General features: G+C 42.3%; 1 protein-coding gene across 8 annotated transcripts in view; it reads right to left on the bottom strand.

The window, feature by feature from the left end:
• R3HDM1 (R3H domain containing 1) overlaps positions 1–20433 on the bottom strand; it is a 128426-nt gene that overhangs the window by 55722 nt on the left and 52271 nt on the right. For 6 of the 8 annotated variants that reach the window (XM_053274181.1, XM_053274129.1, XM_053274163.1 and 3 more), the window contains exons 4-5: positions 15412–15453; positions 14878–14967 (exon numbers count right to left, since the gene is read on the bottom strand). The exons of the other annotated variants lie outside the window; for them this stretch is intronic. In XM_053274181.1, coding sequence (XP_053130156.1) covers positions 14878–14967; positions 15412–15453 — 132 coding nt within the window. The remainder of the gene's footprint in view (positions 1–14877; positions 14968–15411; positions 15454–20433) is intronic. 8 annotated transcript variants of the gene reach the window in all.

The following is a 20433-nucleotide window of genomic DNA, read 5'->3' as shown; positions in this document are numbered from 1 at the left end:
CTATACTACTCCTTTCCTTGCAAAGATAATTCCTTCAGTCTTCTTCAGCTATTTTTGGCCCACTTTCCAGTAGGCTTATGAGATCACCCAACATTCCATTCATATGTCTGTCCGTCCTCTTCTATCAACTTCGCAATGTCTGGACCAACAGGAACCAAATCAGGTATAGTTGTTGGGACACCTCAACGGCGTAGTTTGTGATTATGTCATCCACCAAGATTCAAGGTGGCAGACACGTAAATGAGGTGCAAGTGGACCTAACTTGTGAACCATCTAACCGATTTGAACCAAATTTGGTACAGTTGTAGTGAGTGACACCTCAGTGATGTAGTTTGTAATAATGCCACCACCCCGATCCAAGATGGCTGACATGTGAATGTTTGAGGTGCTAGATGGCTAACCTGTGGACCACCTAACCTATTTTAACCAAATTTTGTACAGTTGTAGTGAGTGACACACAGAGACACCTCGGTGGTGCAGTTTGTGATGATGTCATTCACCCCAATTCAAGATGGTGGACACGTGAACATTTGAGGTAACTCGTGAACCACCAAACTAATTTGAGCCAAACTTGATATAGGTGTTGGGACACATAGGGACGGCACAAGGGTGTAGTTTGTAATGATGTTATCCAGCCTGATTCAAGATGGCAGATGTGAAGATCTGAGGTGCAAATGAGAACCTATTTGGACCAAATTTGGTACAGTTGTAGAGGCACATAGGGGCACCTCAAAATCATAGTTTGTGATGACATCTACCCCAATTCAAGACTGTGGATGCATGAATGTTTGAAGCGCAACTGGGCTAACTGATGAATGGCCCAACTGATTCGGACCAAATTTAGTCCAATTGTAGGGACAGTGAAAGTAAAGTAGAGAGATTAGTTCTTACGAGAACCACTTGTTAAATCTTGCAGGAGCAAAAATCTATATTCCATTTAACAGAAAATGATACAGACTTGTCTATGAGCTATACCAACCCTGTCAAGTCTAATATTTTCTATGAAGTATGTTCTATGAAGCAACTGATGTATTACCTACTGACAACACAAATCACATTACAAATTTGAGATATGTATCTCAATACATAGCTATAACACACATATTACAATATGGTATAATATTATTTTAGTATTTGACTGTGTTTATATTTCTTATTGAAAGTTATATTTTTCCTTTTTGTAATATGATTTGAATGTTTTTTAAAACAAGTGAAATTACATCCATTTTAAAAAGTCTATATCCTGTTCAAAACCTGATTTAAACTGAAATGCCTGGAATTAAACAAATTAAATTAGATCAATTTATACTGATACAAGTTGTTCTTCTTAGAGGATTTGCCAAATACCTCTGAGCTCTCTCCCCCGCCCCTTTTTCTTTTTGTTAATATGATAGACCTAACAAGGTGGCTTTTGCTATAGTAGATCAGACTTTGTTGATCTTTGCCATGATTGATCTTGTTTAAGGAATAAAGATGACAACATTGAACAGTGGGAGCTAGTGCAACAGTGCTAATTTAATCAAGATAGTTAATTAAGATAGAACAGCAGCAGGATGAACCTGTTCAATTTCCCACTAACTTTAATCTGTCTCTGTGAAATGACAAGAAACTCAAGTAGAGAAAACACAGCATTACAGACAACAAAAACTAATCAACATGTAGATTAAGTTAGTCATTACTAAGTCTCATTGAAATTTCACAAGGTGCTCAGTTATGACTGATTAGCTTGGAGGCCATTCAGTAACTGATGATTTGCCACAATTTGGCTGCACCAGTGACTGTTTCATTAATACTTGAATCTACTTAAAGATTCATTGGATCTATTAGAAGAACATGCACTAAGTTTCTGAAAGAATCATCACAATGCTGTCACAACTTTAGAAAGAGTTATAAACTGTCTATACTGGGGGTGGGCAGGGAGGCTTATCGAACTCAGGTTTCTTTAAGCCACCTAATGGTGCAGTGGAGAAATAACTTGACTAGCAAGCCAGAGGTTGCCGGTTTGAATCCCCGCTGGGTAACACCTATATCGGGCAGCAGCGATATAGGAAGATGCTGAAAGACATCTCATACTGTGCGGGAGGAAGCAATGGTAAACCCCTCCTGTATTCTACCAAAGACAACCACAGGGCTCTGTAGTTGCCAGGAGTCAACACCGACTCAATGGCACACTTTACCTTCATGAAAGTCTCCAGGGTAGTTCAAATACCTACATGTAATAAAGGAATGTTTGCATATGCTTACATATCAGCTGGCTCAAACACACAGACTCTACATGTGAGAACTACAGAAACCTGGTGGTATGGAGACTTCCTATGTGACAAGTAGCTTATGCCACAAGACCGTGTTTTGTGGAAGTCGCCATATGGGGGTCACAACATTTGAACGGGGCCCTTACAAAAGCATTAATTCTTTCAGAAACAATGTGCCTCATTATTTCCCTCACTTAACATGCAATAAATATGCCACTTGGTACCACATTCAAATCTTCTGTATGATTGTTGTCCTTCTAGAACACATGAATTGGGGCACATTCTAGATCTGTGGTTTTTTTACTGGACAGGAGAATTGTGATTTGAACGTAGGGGATATGTACAGAGGTGTATCTAGGGAAAATTGCGCCCCCTGTCCAAACATCTGACACTCATCTTTCAGATAATTTTACCATAATATCAGCTGAAAAATGCAAGTCAAGCTTGTTAATCTTTTAATATTTCAAAAACTATTTAGCAATGGACATAGCCAGACCAAAAAATGCTGAAAAACTACAAATTTCAGTATGCTGGGGCTCATGAAATATACAAATACTATGTGGAGGTGTACTTGGAAAACTAAACAGAAATACCTGTTCTAATTCTCTACTATGCGTTGTAGCATCACTATTATGTAAGTTTTAAAAATAAATGGAAAATTTGACTTTTCCCAGCTACTCTGAAAATAATTAAAGGATATGCAGAGTAAACTGTGTCACTGCTTGGAATATATTCTAGTATTTCAGAAAGACAGTTAAAATGAGAGAAAGAGAGCAAGGACCTCCCAGTGGGCCTTAATACTAAGGATTTCACACTGATTCAAAGACAAACTCACCATTAATAGCCATATTATTAAGACATCACATTTAACTTACTTATCACAAGAAGCAAAGTAAGATCAAATGAATACAATCCTAGCTCATAAGCTTCAGCTCAGTATTCACAAGCCCTGATTCTCTGTACCTAGTTCCAAACTAAATATGTGTACAGTGACTTATATTATATTATTATTTTTTACCTGTAGCCCTTTGGGGTGCTTCCTAAAGGCTGGGGGAGTCTGCAAAGGTTCCCCCTCCCCGCGCTGGCCTCTAGGGCCTCGCAGGGACCACTGAGCATGTGTTGTGGCCATTTTGTTTTTGGCGACCATTTTAATTTTTTTTTATTTCAGAGAATGGCGCCCCCTTCAAGTGGCACCCGGGGCACGTGCCCTGCCTGCCCTACCCTAGATACGCCCCTGGACATGTAATCTATGCCCTTGTCATGATCAGATCACTTCCTTCTGAGGTTTAGCGTCTCAGCAGCTACACCACTCTGCAAGGGTGGGGGACCTATAAAAATGGTCTCTCTCCGCCCGGAGACTGATTGACACTAATGGATTCCTGAGGGCTCCGAAGGATTTTCCAGCTGGTATTTTGCTCCAAGGCATTTTCCAGATGGCAAGCACTCCTGTCAAAGCTCTAGCTGCTCTCTGGAATGGAGAAATGGCTCAGGCAGTTGACACTATTACTCCTAAATGTCCTCTCCCACAAAGCAGAGCCCATGCAGTGCTTTTTTGTATGCCTGAGCTGAGGGCGATGAAACAAGCTGGGAGATGGATGGAATGCAAGTGGAGGAAAACTCTGGGTGAGTCTGAGCAAACACAGGTTAGAGCCTATTCTGTGGCAGTGATGGAACAGAAGCAACTTTTTTTGGTCCATCGTTGCATCCTCTGAATGTCATCCAGGGGGGCTTTTCTGGGAGGTGCAGGGCCTCTTGAAATCTGGACCTAGACAAGATGTATTAGAACCCTTGGTAGCACGCTGTGATGCATTTGCACAGCACAATGAGGATAAAGTCATTCACATTTGCTATGAGTTGGACTCTACAGTTGATGCAGTGTCGGTCCAGGAAGAGGTTTCCAGAGTAACACCTGGTCCAGTTTTGCTGGGGGAGTTTCAATTACTGGTGCCCAAGGACGTGGACAAGGTGTTTAGTTGAGCTTGGCTGACCACATGTATGCTCTTCTCTTGCCTTTAATGGCTCATTAAATCTAGTAGGGAGGGAATTTTTATCCAGGTCGAGCAGGTTCTAGATGCCTCATTGAGAGAGGGAGTGGTCCCAGCTCCACTGAAGGAAGCTATTATTTGACCACTCCTAAGGAAACCTAGTCTGGGCCCAGAGGATGTAAACTATAAGCCTGTGGCCAATACTCCCTTCCTGGGCAAGGTGCTTGAGCATGTAGTGGCTGACAAACTCTAGACATTCTTGGAGCAAAATTATTATCTAGATCCATTTCAATCAGGCTTCAGGCCTGGCTTTGGAACATAAACTGCTTTGGTCACCCTATGGGATGACCTGCAAAAAAAAAAAAAGGGGGGGGGAGCAGTGCAACCCTGTTAATTCTCTTGGACCTCTCAGAGGCTTCTGCTACCACTGACCATGGTATCCTTTTGGATAGGTTGGCTGAGTTGGGTGTGGGAGGCACTGTTTGGAAGTGGTTATGCTTCTACCTTGAGGCCAGTTCCAAAAGGTGGTACTAGGGGATTATTGCTCAACCCCTTGGCATTTGTGGTTTGGAGTTCTGGAGGGTTCCATTCTTTCTTCTATGCTGTTTAACATTTACATGAAACTGCTGGGAGAGTTCATCTGGAGATTTGGCCTGAGGTGTCATCAGTATGCGGATGACATTCAGTTGTATCTCTCTTTTTCATCAGACACAATTGAAGCAGTGCCTGTCCTGAATCAATGCAGTTCATTGGGAGCAACAATGAACTGAATGAGGGAGAACCAGTTGAGATTCAATCCAGACAAGACTGTTGGTCAGTGGTTCTTCTGTCTAGGTAAATGATGTTCAGCCTGTTCTAGATGGGATTGCATTCCCCCGAAGGACCAGATTCGCAGTCTGGGGGTGCTCATCAATCCATCACTGTCGCTAGAGGCTCAATTGGTTTCTGTGGCTTGGAGCACCTTTTATAAGCTTCAGCTGATACGCCAACCGTGACCTTACCTGGATAGAGATAGCTTGGCCACAGTTATTAATGCTCTGGTAACCTCTCGCTTAGATTACTTTAATGCATTGTATTTGGGGCTGCCTTTGAAAACAGTCCAGAAACTTCAGCTGGTACAAGACAGGGCTGCAAGATTATTAACTGGGACTGGATGCTTTAACCATATTATGCCAGTGCTTTGTCAGCTGCACTGGCTCCCATTTTCCATGGCTTAATTCAAAGTGCTGGATTTCGCCTTTAAAGCCCCAAATGGCTTGGGACTGGGTTACCAGGCAGGCGGCTACTAGAGAGGAGGCCTTTTCGGTGGTGGCACCCCATTTATGGAATAGTCTCCCCAGTGAGGTTCACCTAGCTTCGTCACTTTGTTCTTTTAGATGCCAGGTAAAGACCTTTTTGTTCACTCAAGCCTTTTAAATTTTCATTTTTAAATTCGATTTTTAAAATGGACTTGAAAAAAGTTAAAATTGTTAGGTACTGGGGTTTCGGATGGGTTGTGATTTCATGTGTTGTGTGTTTTTACTTCATGTTTGAATGTTGTGTTGTGAGCTGCCCAGAGAACAATTTGTAATGGAGTGGCTAACAAAGTTCATCATTATTATTTTATCCAGTAATAAAAGCGGACCCAATCCACTGGGCAGCAGAAACCATACACCATTGCACAGCTTGACCATTTCACCCCCTGGTTTACAGTCTATTAAAGAAACTTCAGTACTTTAACTACAACAGTCTGATGGCATGCACAATTCAAGACAACACAGCATTTGAGGTCTGCTCTTGTTGAGGTCCTGTGTGGATGGGTTCTGCTTGGCGATACATTTGATTTCATAGCCTTTTGATCCCATTCAGCTTTGAGGTGTTCCAGAACTTAAGCAGGGTTCAAACATTTATCTAACTTCCTCTTAACTTACCATACTTCCTGCAACTTAAAAACATTATGAAAAAACAATATTCCCATATTGCAAAACCGTATTGTTTTAGAGGATGAACAACAAATACCTCTGCTTTGATGAGCTGTTTTCTCCCAAGACAAGGTATAAAATGTATTTCAAAAGCATAACTCAGTGCTATATTTTAGTTCTTCTCTTGATTAACAGAAGTTCTTGCTATAGCTTGCTTTAAAATGCACACAATTTACTTCATTGGGTTTGAATGTAGGAATTTTTGATCTGCCCAAGTCTCCTCCAACTTTATAATCACTTATCCAGAAAAGAAAAAGAGGGGGGGAAGCAGTTCTTCCCAATACCACTTCTACACAGACATGGCACAAGAGTTCTCCAACTGAGTCTCTCAAAGAAGCAGAAATTGAATCTCACGAAACTCATGCTGCAATACAAAGGGTGCAGGTATGAATAACACCAGAAAAAATAGCTAGTGTGCCTTATAAGAAGCTAAATTGAGTAAATTTGGTATATGTCATAAGGAAATAACAGCATGCCCAGGAGAAGGCATACCCTGAGCATTACCAAACAAAAAACCTATTAAGACTCCTAGTTGGCCACTGAAAGGATAGACAATGGAGAATATTCATTAACTAGCCGACCCCGCACAGAGCATCTGTGCAGCTCTTTGGGGCCAGCTGTTTCCCCCTCCTTCTTCCACCTGCCCTGGTCTCTCCTCTCTTCCCCTTCCCTCTGGCCCTGCACTCTCCAGCCCTCCTTCCCCTCCTGTTCGTCCCCCCCCCCGCACAGAGCCGTGGCGGGCGGCCAAGAAGGAAACCACCGCTGCCGTTTTTTCTCCCTCCTGGCCGCCTGCTGCAGCTTTTCTCTCCCCCCCACGCCGCTGCTATTCTCTCCCCCCACTCTGCCCTCCTGCCGCCGCTTTTCTCCCCCCCCCCCACTGCCGCCTTTCTCTCCCTCCCTCCTCCGTCAGCCAGTCACCGCTGGCACTTTCTCCCCCCTCTCCTCCTCACTCTCCCGGAACTCTTGCAGCGTGTCACGAGATTTCCGCCGCCGGCATGCACCGGCTAAGAGAATTAATTATATAGATACCCCAATCCCCTTAGGATATAGTTTACCTCAGCAGACACACAACCATGGCTAAAGGAAACAACTCTTTCAGATCCGCTAGCTCAAAAACAAAACACCAACTAACAAAATAACAATCACCCATGAACAGCTGTTACCTTGGCCAAGAGGGTAAAGAGGCCATTTAGCAATGAAACAATACTTCAACTTTCCTGTATTATCCCTACCACCTACATCATAATACTGTACAAAACTTTCAATTCCTCCCCTTTTCCCCTACTAAAGATGTGCAGTTGCTTCCTCTTCCATCTTCTCTGACCCCAGCCTGACAATAACTAACAGATTTGTCATTGTGTCATAGGACAGATTCTAAATCTCTCTCTTCTATCACACTTCTGTATATACAGTCTACAAATTTAACAAAAAACCCTCCCCTTTTAAAGCTCCATCACTACTCCTCCCGTAATCTCCAACTATTTTGAGTCTAGGAACATCCTACTTGGTCCTATATCCAACATGAGAATAAAATGTGGCAATATAGTTGCGTTCAGTTGTATATGTGTGAAACAGGCACTTAAAGGTTTACTTTAAGCAGCTGTTTAAATGACTTCTATCATGCTTTGTTCATTTAAAAAACAACACACACACGGAGTTCTTCATTTCATAAGTCAGTTTTTCTTTGCAGAAAAGCAGGGTTGATTTGATTTAAATCATGATTTAAATAGCTTCACAGAAGGACTTGATTTTAATCTTTTAAATCACTAATCATGAAGATTCTATTTAATCCTCATAATTCTCATTCCAAAAGTTCCTGTTATCTAATACTCAGGGATAGATGTAGGTCTTGTATTTAGAAGGCATGTAGGTACGCACTATAATAGGTGCACGAATCTCATACTGCTGTTTCGTTCAGGCAACCTGAGCCATTTTTGGAAGGGTGGTATAGAAATTGAATAAATAAATTAAAATAAAATAAATAAATAAACCAGGCCTTGCATTTTTTCATTGCACTGTTTATATTTTGCATGCAATCCTATCTTGCCCACCGGTGCAGGAACTTTATTAAAATATTCCCAAATGGGGTCTTACGGCCTGCTGCCATGGTAGGTGTTTCCCTTCTACAACTGAGGATACACTCAGAAAAGGTTTCCTCAGGACTGCATTAATAAATTCTGTTCACTTTTGGTTTCACTTTCTATTCCACTCCATCACTTACATTTATATCCAGACTCCTCCTCCTTGCTCAGATCTACACCATTCCCTCAAACCTCTATTCATTTATTGGCCTTCTTTAGCCCGATTCAGACATTATACTGTACAAGTGTACAGTTGTCTGTACACTTCAGTGAATGACTGTACCTGTATTCATTTTAAAACTGAACCTGGATACAGGCTCTTCAAATGCATGGTACAGATAGGAAGTCTACTTCTGTACCTGTACTCAGCATAACATGTGAATGACTGTACCTCTGTAGTAGGCAGAGAAAAGATCCGGCAATTGTACACTGGGAGTCACATAACATGTATTGAGCCCAGATCTGTACCTGTGTACATGTATACTTGTTGTATGAGTGTTAAGCATAATGTGTGAATGGGCAAATGTTTTTTCACTTTTACAGGGAGGGGCAAATGCCTGTGTGTGCTCCACATACACCACCTGCAGAATAGGATTGATCAAGTCTGTTATCTCTCGTCCCCATATACTGCTGTTAACATGTTCAGAGAATATAATGAGAAGTTATGATTAACTTTCATGATTTTTTTGACCTAAGTTCTTTATTTATGATTTTTTAAAAATGGATTTTAATTTTAAAAATCAATTTTAAAACCAATTTTAAAACCAAACATTGATTTTTTAAAAAATAAAACCTGCAGAAAAGTATAAAGTCTAAGACAATATTTTCAGCCTCACTAAAGGCTGCTCCACACATTATGAATTGAGTACATACTGTGTTAAATCTATTTTTAAATTGCATGCATGTCTCCCCACCCCAAAATGATCTAACACTTCAACATGTGCTGATGAACTAGGACCAACTGCAGCTCCCCACTGTGGTCACAACCCAATTTGAATTATGTATTAAAGCAGTATGATTCATTGAAATATAATATGGATGGGGATGCACATACCACGAAGTAATACAGTGCGACTAGGTGACATACGAATTAAAATGCACATTCTAATTATCCACCAAGTGATACATATGAAGAAGCCTCAATGTGTACATCAATCTTAATGGGATGAGCATGTATATCTGTATATCTTCGTGGTTAACAGGTATGAGAAAGGAATATTTCTTCATGGGTGTACCATTTATCCAGTGCTATAATGGACAGCTCAGACTCTTAACCAGGCAAGCGCACATACATATTCCAAAACATTAGGAAAGCAAGACCCCCACTTTCAATATATTCTAGAAAATGTATTTTTTAAAGGCCTACAGCTTTAAAAAGGCGGCCTTTCCATAATGATAAAATGCTTTACTAATGGCTCTGTAATGACCAGCCTCTGATAAGCCCCTCCCCTAAGGAGTGAACTGGAAGTGAACCGTGTCCTGACTGAAAGGCTGGTGACCTCCAGGGATTAGCCTATCAGCACCAGGTGAGTGGAACCTAGAGGGCCATGAGGCAGGCAGAGAGGGGTTGGGTTTCTTTGTTCAGCTGTAGCTTGGCTGTGCTAGTGGCAGGACATGTGGTCAGGGAAATGGCTGCAGAAAGGAGGACTGCAGTTCTTGGAAGATAAGACTGCAGGGGCTTGAATTCTCTCCTGGAGTTTGGGGTGAGTTCAAGGGGGAAGGAAGCCAAGGCTTTTGGCTTCTGAGAGTTTAGCATAGGGAACAGTTTGTTAGTCAGTTTGTGTTAGACTTTTATTTTCCTTTCGTGTACTCTGTATATCCTTGCAACTGGTCAAGGACTGTGTGCCTGTAACGTAACTAAGCTGAGAAACAATAGCCTGTGCCCATCCAGGGCGCTGCAAATATCTCTAAACTTTTAAGGATGCTTTTGTATTTTCTTACATCCATGTTCTTTACTACAGGGTAACCACGATTTTTAAAGTGTGTCACTCCAGTATCAGCTGGAGCGGTTTTTGGAAGGAGCCTTGTATCTCCTGTGTATTTTTATCTGTAACTAAAAGATGAGAAAGCCTCAGACGGAAACTGTCTGTAGTATTTTGAATAAAGTCCCCCCCCCTCTTTTTTCTTTTGTTCTTTGCTATTTTAAGCAGCCTCCTTGAGTGGCTTTTTAACTCAGGAAAGGGAGGCTGGAAAGGGATTTACTCTGGTGCAAACACACCTCAATTTGATGGTTCTCCACTGTCAAGTTTTCTCACCATGTGTAAGCTTACACATGGAATGTTTTTGTACTTTTCTAATACAGGTCGGGAATCCTTTATCCGGACTTCTGAGATCCGGAAAGCTCCCAAATCTGGACACCATGCCAAGAGAGAGAGAAAATGCGTGTAGCTTCAACCTCCTCCAGTTTGCAGGAGCGATACAGCCCTTTATTCCTCAGCTCATTAGGGATCCTTATCTCTTCCCCTCAGGCTTTGCTATCTACCTTTTGTTTACTGCCTTCTCAAGCTTCGCTCACAGCAGGAGGGAAAGGAAAGGGTGGGGAGGAGGGGGGAAGATGAAAGGAGGTTTGTTTTTTTAAAGGTATATATGCATAAGAGTTTAGGAGATAACAGGCACACAGATGAGTAAAGATCTAGCAGAATAAACACAAACAGAAACAGATGAGAAGAGAAAGAGGGAACGCTGGCTTCAGCCACTGAGAAGAGCCCTCCTCTGAGGCAGAGCCAAGCCAGTTTTGTGAATGGGATCGCACTGCCACTCACATGCTTCTCAAGCCGGTCAGAGAGGGGAAGGAGGAGTATAGTATACAGTATATTAAATAAAACCTTTAAAAAAAAAAAACTATCAGTAACCTTTCATGCGCAAGGTATCTCATTTATGAAAATATTCAGAAATCCAGAAAAATCCAGAATCCGGAACACCTCTGGTCCCAAGCAGTCCAGATAAAGGATTCTCGACCTGTAGTAAGAGAAGGCGAGTTTCCCTTGGAATTCTACCCAAGTCGAGGGGTGGTGGTGGCAGCAAATAAGCTACTAAGTACAGGAACGTTTTTGGGGAGCAGCCTTTGTTCAGAAAGAATGGGGATGATTCGACATTTTTCTTCTCCTCACTGAGAGAAGATGGATTGGAAGAAGATGAGCATGGTTTTAAAGTTGGAGGAAGGAACATAAATAACCTGCACTACACTGATGACACCACTCTGATAGCTGAGAATGAGGATGATCTGCAAGCTCTAGTAAAGAGAGTCAAGGAGCAATGTGAAAAAATGGGACTACGACTAAATGTAAAGATGACTAAACAGATGACAACAGGTTCAGCAACCAGCCTCAGAAATGATAATGAAGACACTGAAGTGGTGGACAGCTTCTGCCTTTTAGGATCAACCATCAGCAGTAAAGGATCCAGCTGTCAAGACTAGCAAGTCGCAGACTAGCACTGGGTAGGGTTGCAATGAAGTCCTTGGAAAGGATATTTAGATGCCCTGATGCATCTATACCTACAAAGATTAGAATAGTTTGGACAGTTATTTTCCCCATGACACTTTATGGATAAGAAAGCTCGACCTTGAAGAAACAAGACAGAAAAAGTATTGATGCGTTTGAACTCTGGTGCTGGAGAAGACTTTTGAGGATACCATGGACAGCCAGGGAAACTAACAAATAGATCATAGAACAAATCAATCCAGAATTTTCACTTGAGGCACAAATGACCAGGCTCAAACTATCATACTTTGGACACATTATGCAAAAACCCAGCTCTCTATAATGCTGTCCATAACGCTGGGAATAGTTGAAGGAAAGAGAAGAGAAAGACCAGCAGCAAGGTGGATGGACTCGATCATGACAACAATGAATCCACCACTGAGAGACTTTAAAGGCCAAGTTGAAGACAGATCATCCTGGAGAGATGTGGTCGCTAGATGATCACATAGATTATCTATCTATATGTTCGCTACGAGTTGACACCGACTTGACGGCACTTAATCAATCATGTGGATTAAATCTGCTACAGGCTCTTATAAAGATTCTCTCAAATGACTTGGTGCCAAAATAGTCACCATTTCTTTCTGCAACTATCTCTGCTTTAACAACAAGGGAGCTGAAAAATTAATACGAAGTTCAGCGATGGTACCATTTTTAGATCAGCTACTCTGAAGCAGTTGCACTAGATTAAGTGGTTTGAGGACTGAACTTTGTGCAACAGTACAGCACGCCCAGTGCAGGTAGACTTTTATCTTGTTGGCTATGGAAAAATAAAAGATGCAAATTTGATGCTTTCCTGGTCCTTTCAGCCCCTTGATGAGGCTGAACAAGCTGAACTGTGTGATTTTGAAATTGCTCCCAGATTTATAAGCATATATATGCCAAAAATTAAGACAAGGGTCTAAAATTAATGCAAACTGAACAAACAGAAGGGCAGTTTCAAAAGTCTGATCATTTGGAAGCCCCTTCTCAGGACAGTACTGTGCTGGGGTTTGGACTTGCAGCCTGCCAAGGTCCCTTCCGACTCATACCATGACTCCCTTGTGCCTGGGATTTGTCAGGCCCTAGGTTAAGGTCCTCTCTTCAACCAGTTTCAACAACTTAAAACCAGTTTTGAAATGTGTACAAACTATCTGTCTAACATGACACTTAAAAATAAAACTAGCAAGACGGCACCACACTTTAACACAGTTTTAGAGGTCTGTGCCATTGCTGCAGGCATCTAATTGCTGAAGGCCTTGTGCAAGAAAGTTCAAAGACTCCAGAAGTGCCACTTAGATCAGAAACACATTGCTGACAGTTAAGTGACGTGTTTCCAATCTAAATAGCACTTTTGTAGTCCAGGCATACTATCTGAAGTATTTACGTTTTTTTGCAACAGCATATTCATGCCCACAGCACTGCAGACTTTATCAGCACTGCAACACAAGGGCCACCTTTTAAAGAACACCTGGAAAATAAATATTTTTCAAATTAAAACCAATTAGAGCACATCCTGAAGCCACACAAGAGCCAATTGTCCCCCATATTGTATCGGAATTATCTCCAACATTTCCCCAGACGAGGAAGGTCCGGACTCTGCGATCAGGAGAGGGACTTCTGATACCCATTCTAGACACCAGCCCTGATCCAGCAGAAGCTGCAGGTGAGCAGCACCCTCAAGAGTTCCCTGAGAACACTCAGGAACAGGAAGAGAGGGAAGAAACCCAACAGGACCCAGAAACCCCTTCGTCAATTGACTCCCCAGAACATAACCCCAGTGAGTGAGCATTTCCTAAGGAGACTCACCCATCACAGTGTGATGGAACCTCTGCTGAACTCCCACTGAGGAATTCTCCCCTTTCACTTCCAGCAGAACCCGAGAGGCAACGACATCGAGCCAGGCTCAAACTGCCGCAGTGGCAGAAAAATTCCAGATTGGCAGCTCGCCAGCTTAACTACAAAAGGACTACTCAAGAGGAGACATCTACTCAGAAGGAGGACTGATTACAAGCCAGCTGTGGGACATTAGCTCTGGGAGGACCCAAGAAGGCTCAAAGCTTCAGACTCCCAGTGGAAGATGCTGGTTCAATAGCTCATCTACTGAGGGCCTTAGTCCAGGCTCTTGCCCAACATCCCAAAACTTTTCCGTGTTTCCTAGACTCTTGCCTGGCTCACACTGCCAGTGAGTACTCCTGCCCTGCTGCTGCCAGACTGCGACCTACCCTCACCAGACACACTCGCTTTCTTGAGGGCTTTCCTAGCTTTCAGGGGTTTGCAGCTGCATTTCCCCAAGGCTGTGACAGCTGAGTGGGCAAACCCACATGACATATTGCTTAGTTCTCTTGTTTGCCTCATCAGATACTCCAATCTGCCTTCAGTCTCAATCAACAAAGCTATTTCACACTGTCAGGAAAAAGCAGTAAGGGATACATGTACACATTTCAGACATGGGGATTGTTAACAGGAAATGTGTGTATGCTTCCTTTTCTTTTTTTGATAAAAAAGCAACCACTCAAAGATGACAGCAAAGCCCTACAATGCAACAACATCTGCTGGTGACTCAGCCAAGATGACATACAGGTAGGACCCTGCAGTATTGATCACGCAAGACAAAAAAGATGGGCTGATAAGGTCTCACACTGATATCAAGGGAAACACTTCAAGTGAAGAAGCAATTCAAACTTATCAATATTATTGCTTCAACATCAAAGAATATTTCCTAAAGTTACCACAATTGCAAGTCATTTTCTTGCAATTGCAGTGCTAAACCTTCAATATTAGTCACATAAACGTTGCAAAACTTGAGGAGACATTAAAAAAAGTCATATAGCATATATCTCAGTCAAAATAACAATACATTTTCTTCTACCCATCAACTTAGGTGAGCCATACCAGACACAGAATCATAGTGGGCAAACTGTATTCCAGTCAAAGTATTTTTAGTTCTCAAGAGAAAGATTCAGAACTCTACCATGTGATTGTCTATGCACACAGGTTCACCACTGTGCATCCACATGCACAAACTCTTTTGCTAGTTGCTTGCATATCAAAGAACTAAAAACTTCCATGCCCTTTTCTTGTAAAACAAATACAATACCACGTTTCTGAGGTCTCAGGTGGGTTTTGTTTTTTACCTGGATGTCCTGTGAAATTTCAGCTGTGGGAGGTGGAGGAGATTCTTCACACACAGCCAGGCTCCGAACTAGCTTTAACTTTGTACTTGACTAAAGAAAAGTATTTATAATTAAAAATCTACAGTTCACAGAGGTTTTCTTCAATTTAGCTTTCTGCCAAGCGCATAACAACACTGCTCACAATCGAATGCTAACTACTTTCAATACACATTCATTTTCAGAAGGCAAAAGAACAAGCAGTTAAAGCTTTGACATTGGTCGTCATATCAGCAGAAAGCAACTTCAATTAATGAAAAAAAAGTTAAGCAAAAAGCAGCACTATTTCCTCTCTTCAGCAACAAGAAGCCACCAGAAATATAAAGGCAAAGCACAAAAAGCAAACAATTAGGCAAAAACAAAAGCCCAAAACAAAAAAAACTTTATTGCCAAAGAAATGAAGAACAAAACTCAAGCCATTACATATTGTCACAAAATAGCAAGGCTTCATCAAGCATGAAGACTTCCTTAGCATGCCAGCACACATGTCTACTGTACCTTTGACCTTTTTCCTGTCTGTCCAAAAGACTGCGCTGGCCGCTGAATGGTGAGCACAATAAAAGAGAGTTTGTATTAAACTTTATGCACTGACTGTATAAGGCATTAGTCAATTTACCAGTGTGCACAGCAGAGAGAAAGCAATTTCATGGTGACCATGAATTACAGGGTGAACCATCCCTTGAGGAAATGCAAACTGCATAGCTCAAAGGCTGAGCTGTTAAGAGAGAGAAAGTTTCCATTCTTCCACAATTCTGTTTGCAAACAAGTCACTCACTTTTTAGAAGACGTTGCTCATGGTTTACAAGAATTAACACACTCAGACAAGTGCTAAACAGGCCCTGCCTGGTTTGCCTTCCTTTCCATCCATTCAGCCGACACTGGTAAAGGAGTTGCATGACCACCCAAACTAAGGCTGCCCCCTCTACCTCTAAAATGGTACCACCTATCACAAGTTAAAATCCAACTTCTGAACAATGATGCAGCTGCTCACAATAAGATTCATGAGATCCATATTCAAATGCCCATTCAGCCTACTGACTGGTCTCAGGAAAGCCATTATCCCTCAGCCTAATGTATTGGCTCTTGGCTATTAAGATTTAGGAGGCAAGAACTGTAAATCATGTTTCTACAGCTTGTATACAACTTTGCAGTGTTCAGAGATTTAAAAAACCCTGTAAAGTTTATAAAGTGCTAACACAAGCACAGCCAATATGGTACAGTGTCCTTAATTCTTTTATTTAAAAATCATTAAATAGAATTCAGACTTATAGTTTGGAAAGGAATTCTGCTCTCTTTTTAAAAACATGCTTAACAGCCCAATGAGAAACTCTTCTTGCAAACTCCAACCCAGTTACACAAATCAATCGTCTTTTACATTTGTGTTTTCTACCATGGGTGCTGATCCTTCAATAATCATGCTCTTCCCCTTCATCTTGATTTTATACTACTTCACTCCCAAATAAAAATGATGGCTTTCAAGTTCTCCTACAATATGGACATGTTAGCTTAGAATATCTAAAGAGATATTCAAAACAAATACTGCTTTTTGCTTTTTAAAGCAGTACCTGTGGTGCTGTTTGGGAGGAGGAAAATCAGTATGAAGGTGGGGAAGGAGGTAATACCAGAAAGATCAGGCCGCATTCAGTTGTACAACACTCAAACATTCTAGTACTTGGTTCTTTGCAAAGGCTTACTTACAGGCTTATATATGGCTTACAGTTTAAGAATCCTGAAATCTTGTCAGGGATGAGGGTGGGGAAGAGAAGACAAAAAGAGCATTTTTAAAAAGGAGTGTGTGAGTTGTTGTCAAACAACAATGGAACAGTAGACCTAACTGGATCCCTGGGAGGGTGGAAGCTAAGAATTTTCCCTGGACATTAAAGGTTATGTCAGCAGAGGTTCTGCCTTTCCACCAAGAAGAGCTCAAGGGCTGCTGCCTTAGGAACTGCAATTCTGTATGATCTGTCAAAATCGCACCAACGGAAGAGTTCTCAGCATTTTAGTACAGTTTCTTTCCCACAGCACACTGCAGCAGTCCCATTGCTGAAGAAGATGGATGGCCCCAAGAGCCGATGACCGAGAGAAAAAACGAAACACACCTGATAAGCAATAACCTTGCTAATATACCATTTCTCACTTTGGGTGGCTATAGACAAAGTGGAGTTGAAAGTTGGGGTCAGACAACAATCCATTTCCCCCTTACGACTTGACTTTGAGAAATTCTGGTCCTACTGGGGTCAACTTTAATTTTTTGTGTATCATTTTGCTGTCCACTTCACAAAAAGTTGAAATTCCAAGTTATTATCCCCTTTCCCATATGTAATAACAGTACTGTTTTGAAACACCAGTTCACTTTTACAAAGAGAAAAAACCAACAGCCTTGTAACCAGACATTATGCTGTATGTGCATTCAGGTATCTACACACATGTATATGACTGTGTGTTCATTCTGACTATAGAATGAACCTGGGAAGAGGCCCCACAAAAGCACAGTATAGATAGTGTACTACTGTATGTGCACTGAATGTAACATATAGGAAGCTGCCATATACTGAGTCAGACCATTGGTCCATCTATCTAAGTATTGTCTTCACAGACTGGCAGCAGCTTCTCCAAGGTTGCAGGCAGGAATCTCTCTCAGCCCTATCTTAGAGATGCCAGGGAGGGAACTTGGAACCTTCTGCTCTTCCCAGAGCGGTTCCATCCCCTGAGGGGAATATCTTACAGTGCTCACACTGTCTCCCTTTCATATGCAACCAGGGCGGACCCTGCTTAGCTAAAGGGACAAGTCATGCTTGCTACCAAAAGACCAGCTCTTTAGGTATGTATGCTGTTTAGGTATTATCAAACCTTATGTACAGCAGCCCCAGGACTGCAACTCCCACCCCAATGCACAGAAACCCCACTCCCTCCATTCACAGCAGTCGCCTCTGCAGTCGAACACTGTACTTTTTGGAGAGTTCTTCCCATGACCAGAGGGCTGGGGTGACCCTGCATCCCAATCGCAGAAATAATTTCTACATGAGTACAGTGTGTGTCTCTGCAGACAAATGTAGTGGGGCTTCAGAGTGCATCAGTGCAAGGGTGGGCTTGAAAGTGCACTCTTATGGACACTGCAAGTACTGCATACCCAGTTTTGTTAATGCCTGAACACGGCTAGATTGTAAGTGAATTTCACACAACATGTGAATAAGGGTTAAGACAAAGGCTCTCAGAGAGATTATACACATATCATGGTTTTCACATAGCTTTTAGCAGTATCCTTTACTGTGAGTCCTATTCATAATTTGCCTTTTATTTTATTTTTTTCATTTATGTCCCGCTCTTCCTCCAAGGAGCCCAGAGCGGTGTACTACATACTAGGGTTTCACCTCACAACAACCCTGTGAAGTAGGTTAGGCTGAGAGAGAAGTGACTGGCCCAGAGTTACCCAGCTAGTATCATGACTGAATGGGGATTCGAACTCAGGTCTTCCTGGTCCTAGTCCAGCAGTCTAACCACTGCACCATCTCTAGCAGTCTTTTTACCTAAATGATTGCTGCTGGGTTTAAAATACAGTGGCTTATTACCCAACTCTCATTCTCCCAAATGTTTACTATGCAACACCATATGCAAGCGTGCATGCGGAAATCCAAATGATCTAGACCTTTACTGAAACCCCTGCAAGCTGTCAAATGCCAGAGTGCAGGCCAAGCATATTTCAACTCATTTTCCTCCAGGTGCTACTGTACAGGCCCCAGGTTCAGACCGAGTCCTTCCAACCCTTTAGGCAATGCGGCAAATCATTGTTCTGCCCCCACCCCAGCACATCTCTCCCTCCCTGCTGATAGTTCAGTTTCCCTTAATTGGAGGTGGTGGTGGAAGCTGGGGGTGCCACTCCTCCATTCCACCCTGCCTCTCCAAAAAGGCAGAGAGTGAGGAACAGGGTTGCCTTTCTTTCTCTTTCTTTCTTTGATTTGATTTCTACACCGCCCTTCCAAAAATGGCTCAGGCCGGTTTACACAGAGAAATTAATTAATTAATTAATTAATTAGATCTATATACTGCCCTTCCAAAAATGGCTCAGGCCGGTTTACACAGAGAAATTAATTAATTAATTAATTAATTAATTAGATCTATATACCGCCCTTCCAGTACAGCTCAGGCCGGTTCACAACATGATAAAAACAATTAAAAACAAATTAACAATTAAAATCAAACTATTAAAACACAATAAAACCAATAAAACAGCTAAAAGCCCTGAAAATCAGGGGAACAATTTAAAACAGTTTAAAACAATTAATCATTTAAAACTCTGGAAGGCCAGGCCAAATAAGTAGTTTTAAGGGCTCTCTTGAAAGACAGCAATGATCTCAAATTACGGATTTCTGCCAAGAGTGCATTCTACAACCCAGGAGCAGCTACAGAGAAGGCCCGCCTCTGCGTCGCCACCAGATGAACTGGTGGCAACTGGAGACAGACCTCCTCAGATGACCTTAACGTGCGGTGAGGATCATGTAAAAGAAGGCGCTCTCTTAACAAACAAATAAGATTGTGTTGACAGAATACTACTACTACGAATATTTATATACCGCTCTTCAACCAAAGTACTCAAAGCATTTACATAGGAAAAATGCATACATAAATAAGATGGTCTCCCATCCCGAAAGGGCTCACAATCTAAAAGAAACATAAGGCAGATACTAGCAACAGGCGCTGGAAAGAGGCTGTGCTGGGAATGGATAGGGCCATTTGCTCTCCTCCTGCTGAATATAAGAGAATCATCATTTTTAAAAGGTGCCTCTCTGCTCAGTTAGCAAAGACCTTGCTCGCTCACCCCCATCCCGGCACTTGGGGACACTTGCTTTAAGGCAGCAGTACCCACAGCACTTGAGGCTGCTACCCACTGCATTCCTCGCTACAGCCAGCAGCAGCGCGAGAGCTGCCAATGGGTTTCACCTCTGCCTTCAGTTCCGCTTCTAACGCCTCCTTCCCAAAAAAGGCAGCAACTTAATGTGTGCTTCCTGCCTCCCCTCGGCTCGCCACCCTGCCTGCCCGCACCACTCCTTCTCAGAGACTGAAAATTCGCTGCAATCTCCACAGTGGAGCCAAAAAAATGGGGTAAATGGTGTCTGATAGGACAACCATTTCCCCCTCGAAGTGTGAGACGTCTCGCATAATCCCAGATGGTTGGCAACCCTAGTGAGGTTCTAAAGAAGCAACAAATGCACTTCCTTTGGGTTCCTCTGCGCCACCTTGTGCCTTTTGAAAAGGCAGGGCAGTTGTGGGATGAGTGGGAGGGAGGAAGAAGGCAGTTGCAGTACATGTGCACTCATGCAGCAAGTGTTGAGCCTGCCAATGTAGCTGGAAGTGGTGAGCAATCTACTGCCTTCCACAGCCAAGTCTCATGAGTGGGCCAGTCATGATACTTAAGATAAAATCCTGCTTCTCAGAGAGTGCATGGTGAAGAACTGAACAATTCCCCCCACCGCACCCCAAACAAACACACTTTGGTTTCTATGAGTAGTGCCGCATTTGAGA

This window comes from Hemicordylus capensis, chromosome 1, assembly GCF_027244095.1.
Source record: "Hemicordylus capensis ecotype Gifberg chromosome 1, rHemCap1.1.pri, whole genome shotgun sequence".
NCBI classification, from domain to species: Eukaryota; Metazoa; Chordata; class Lepidosauria; order Squamata; family Cordylidae; genus Hemicordylus; species Hemicordylus capensis.
This window is presented reverse-complemented; position numbering and strand designations above follow the sequence as displayed.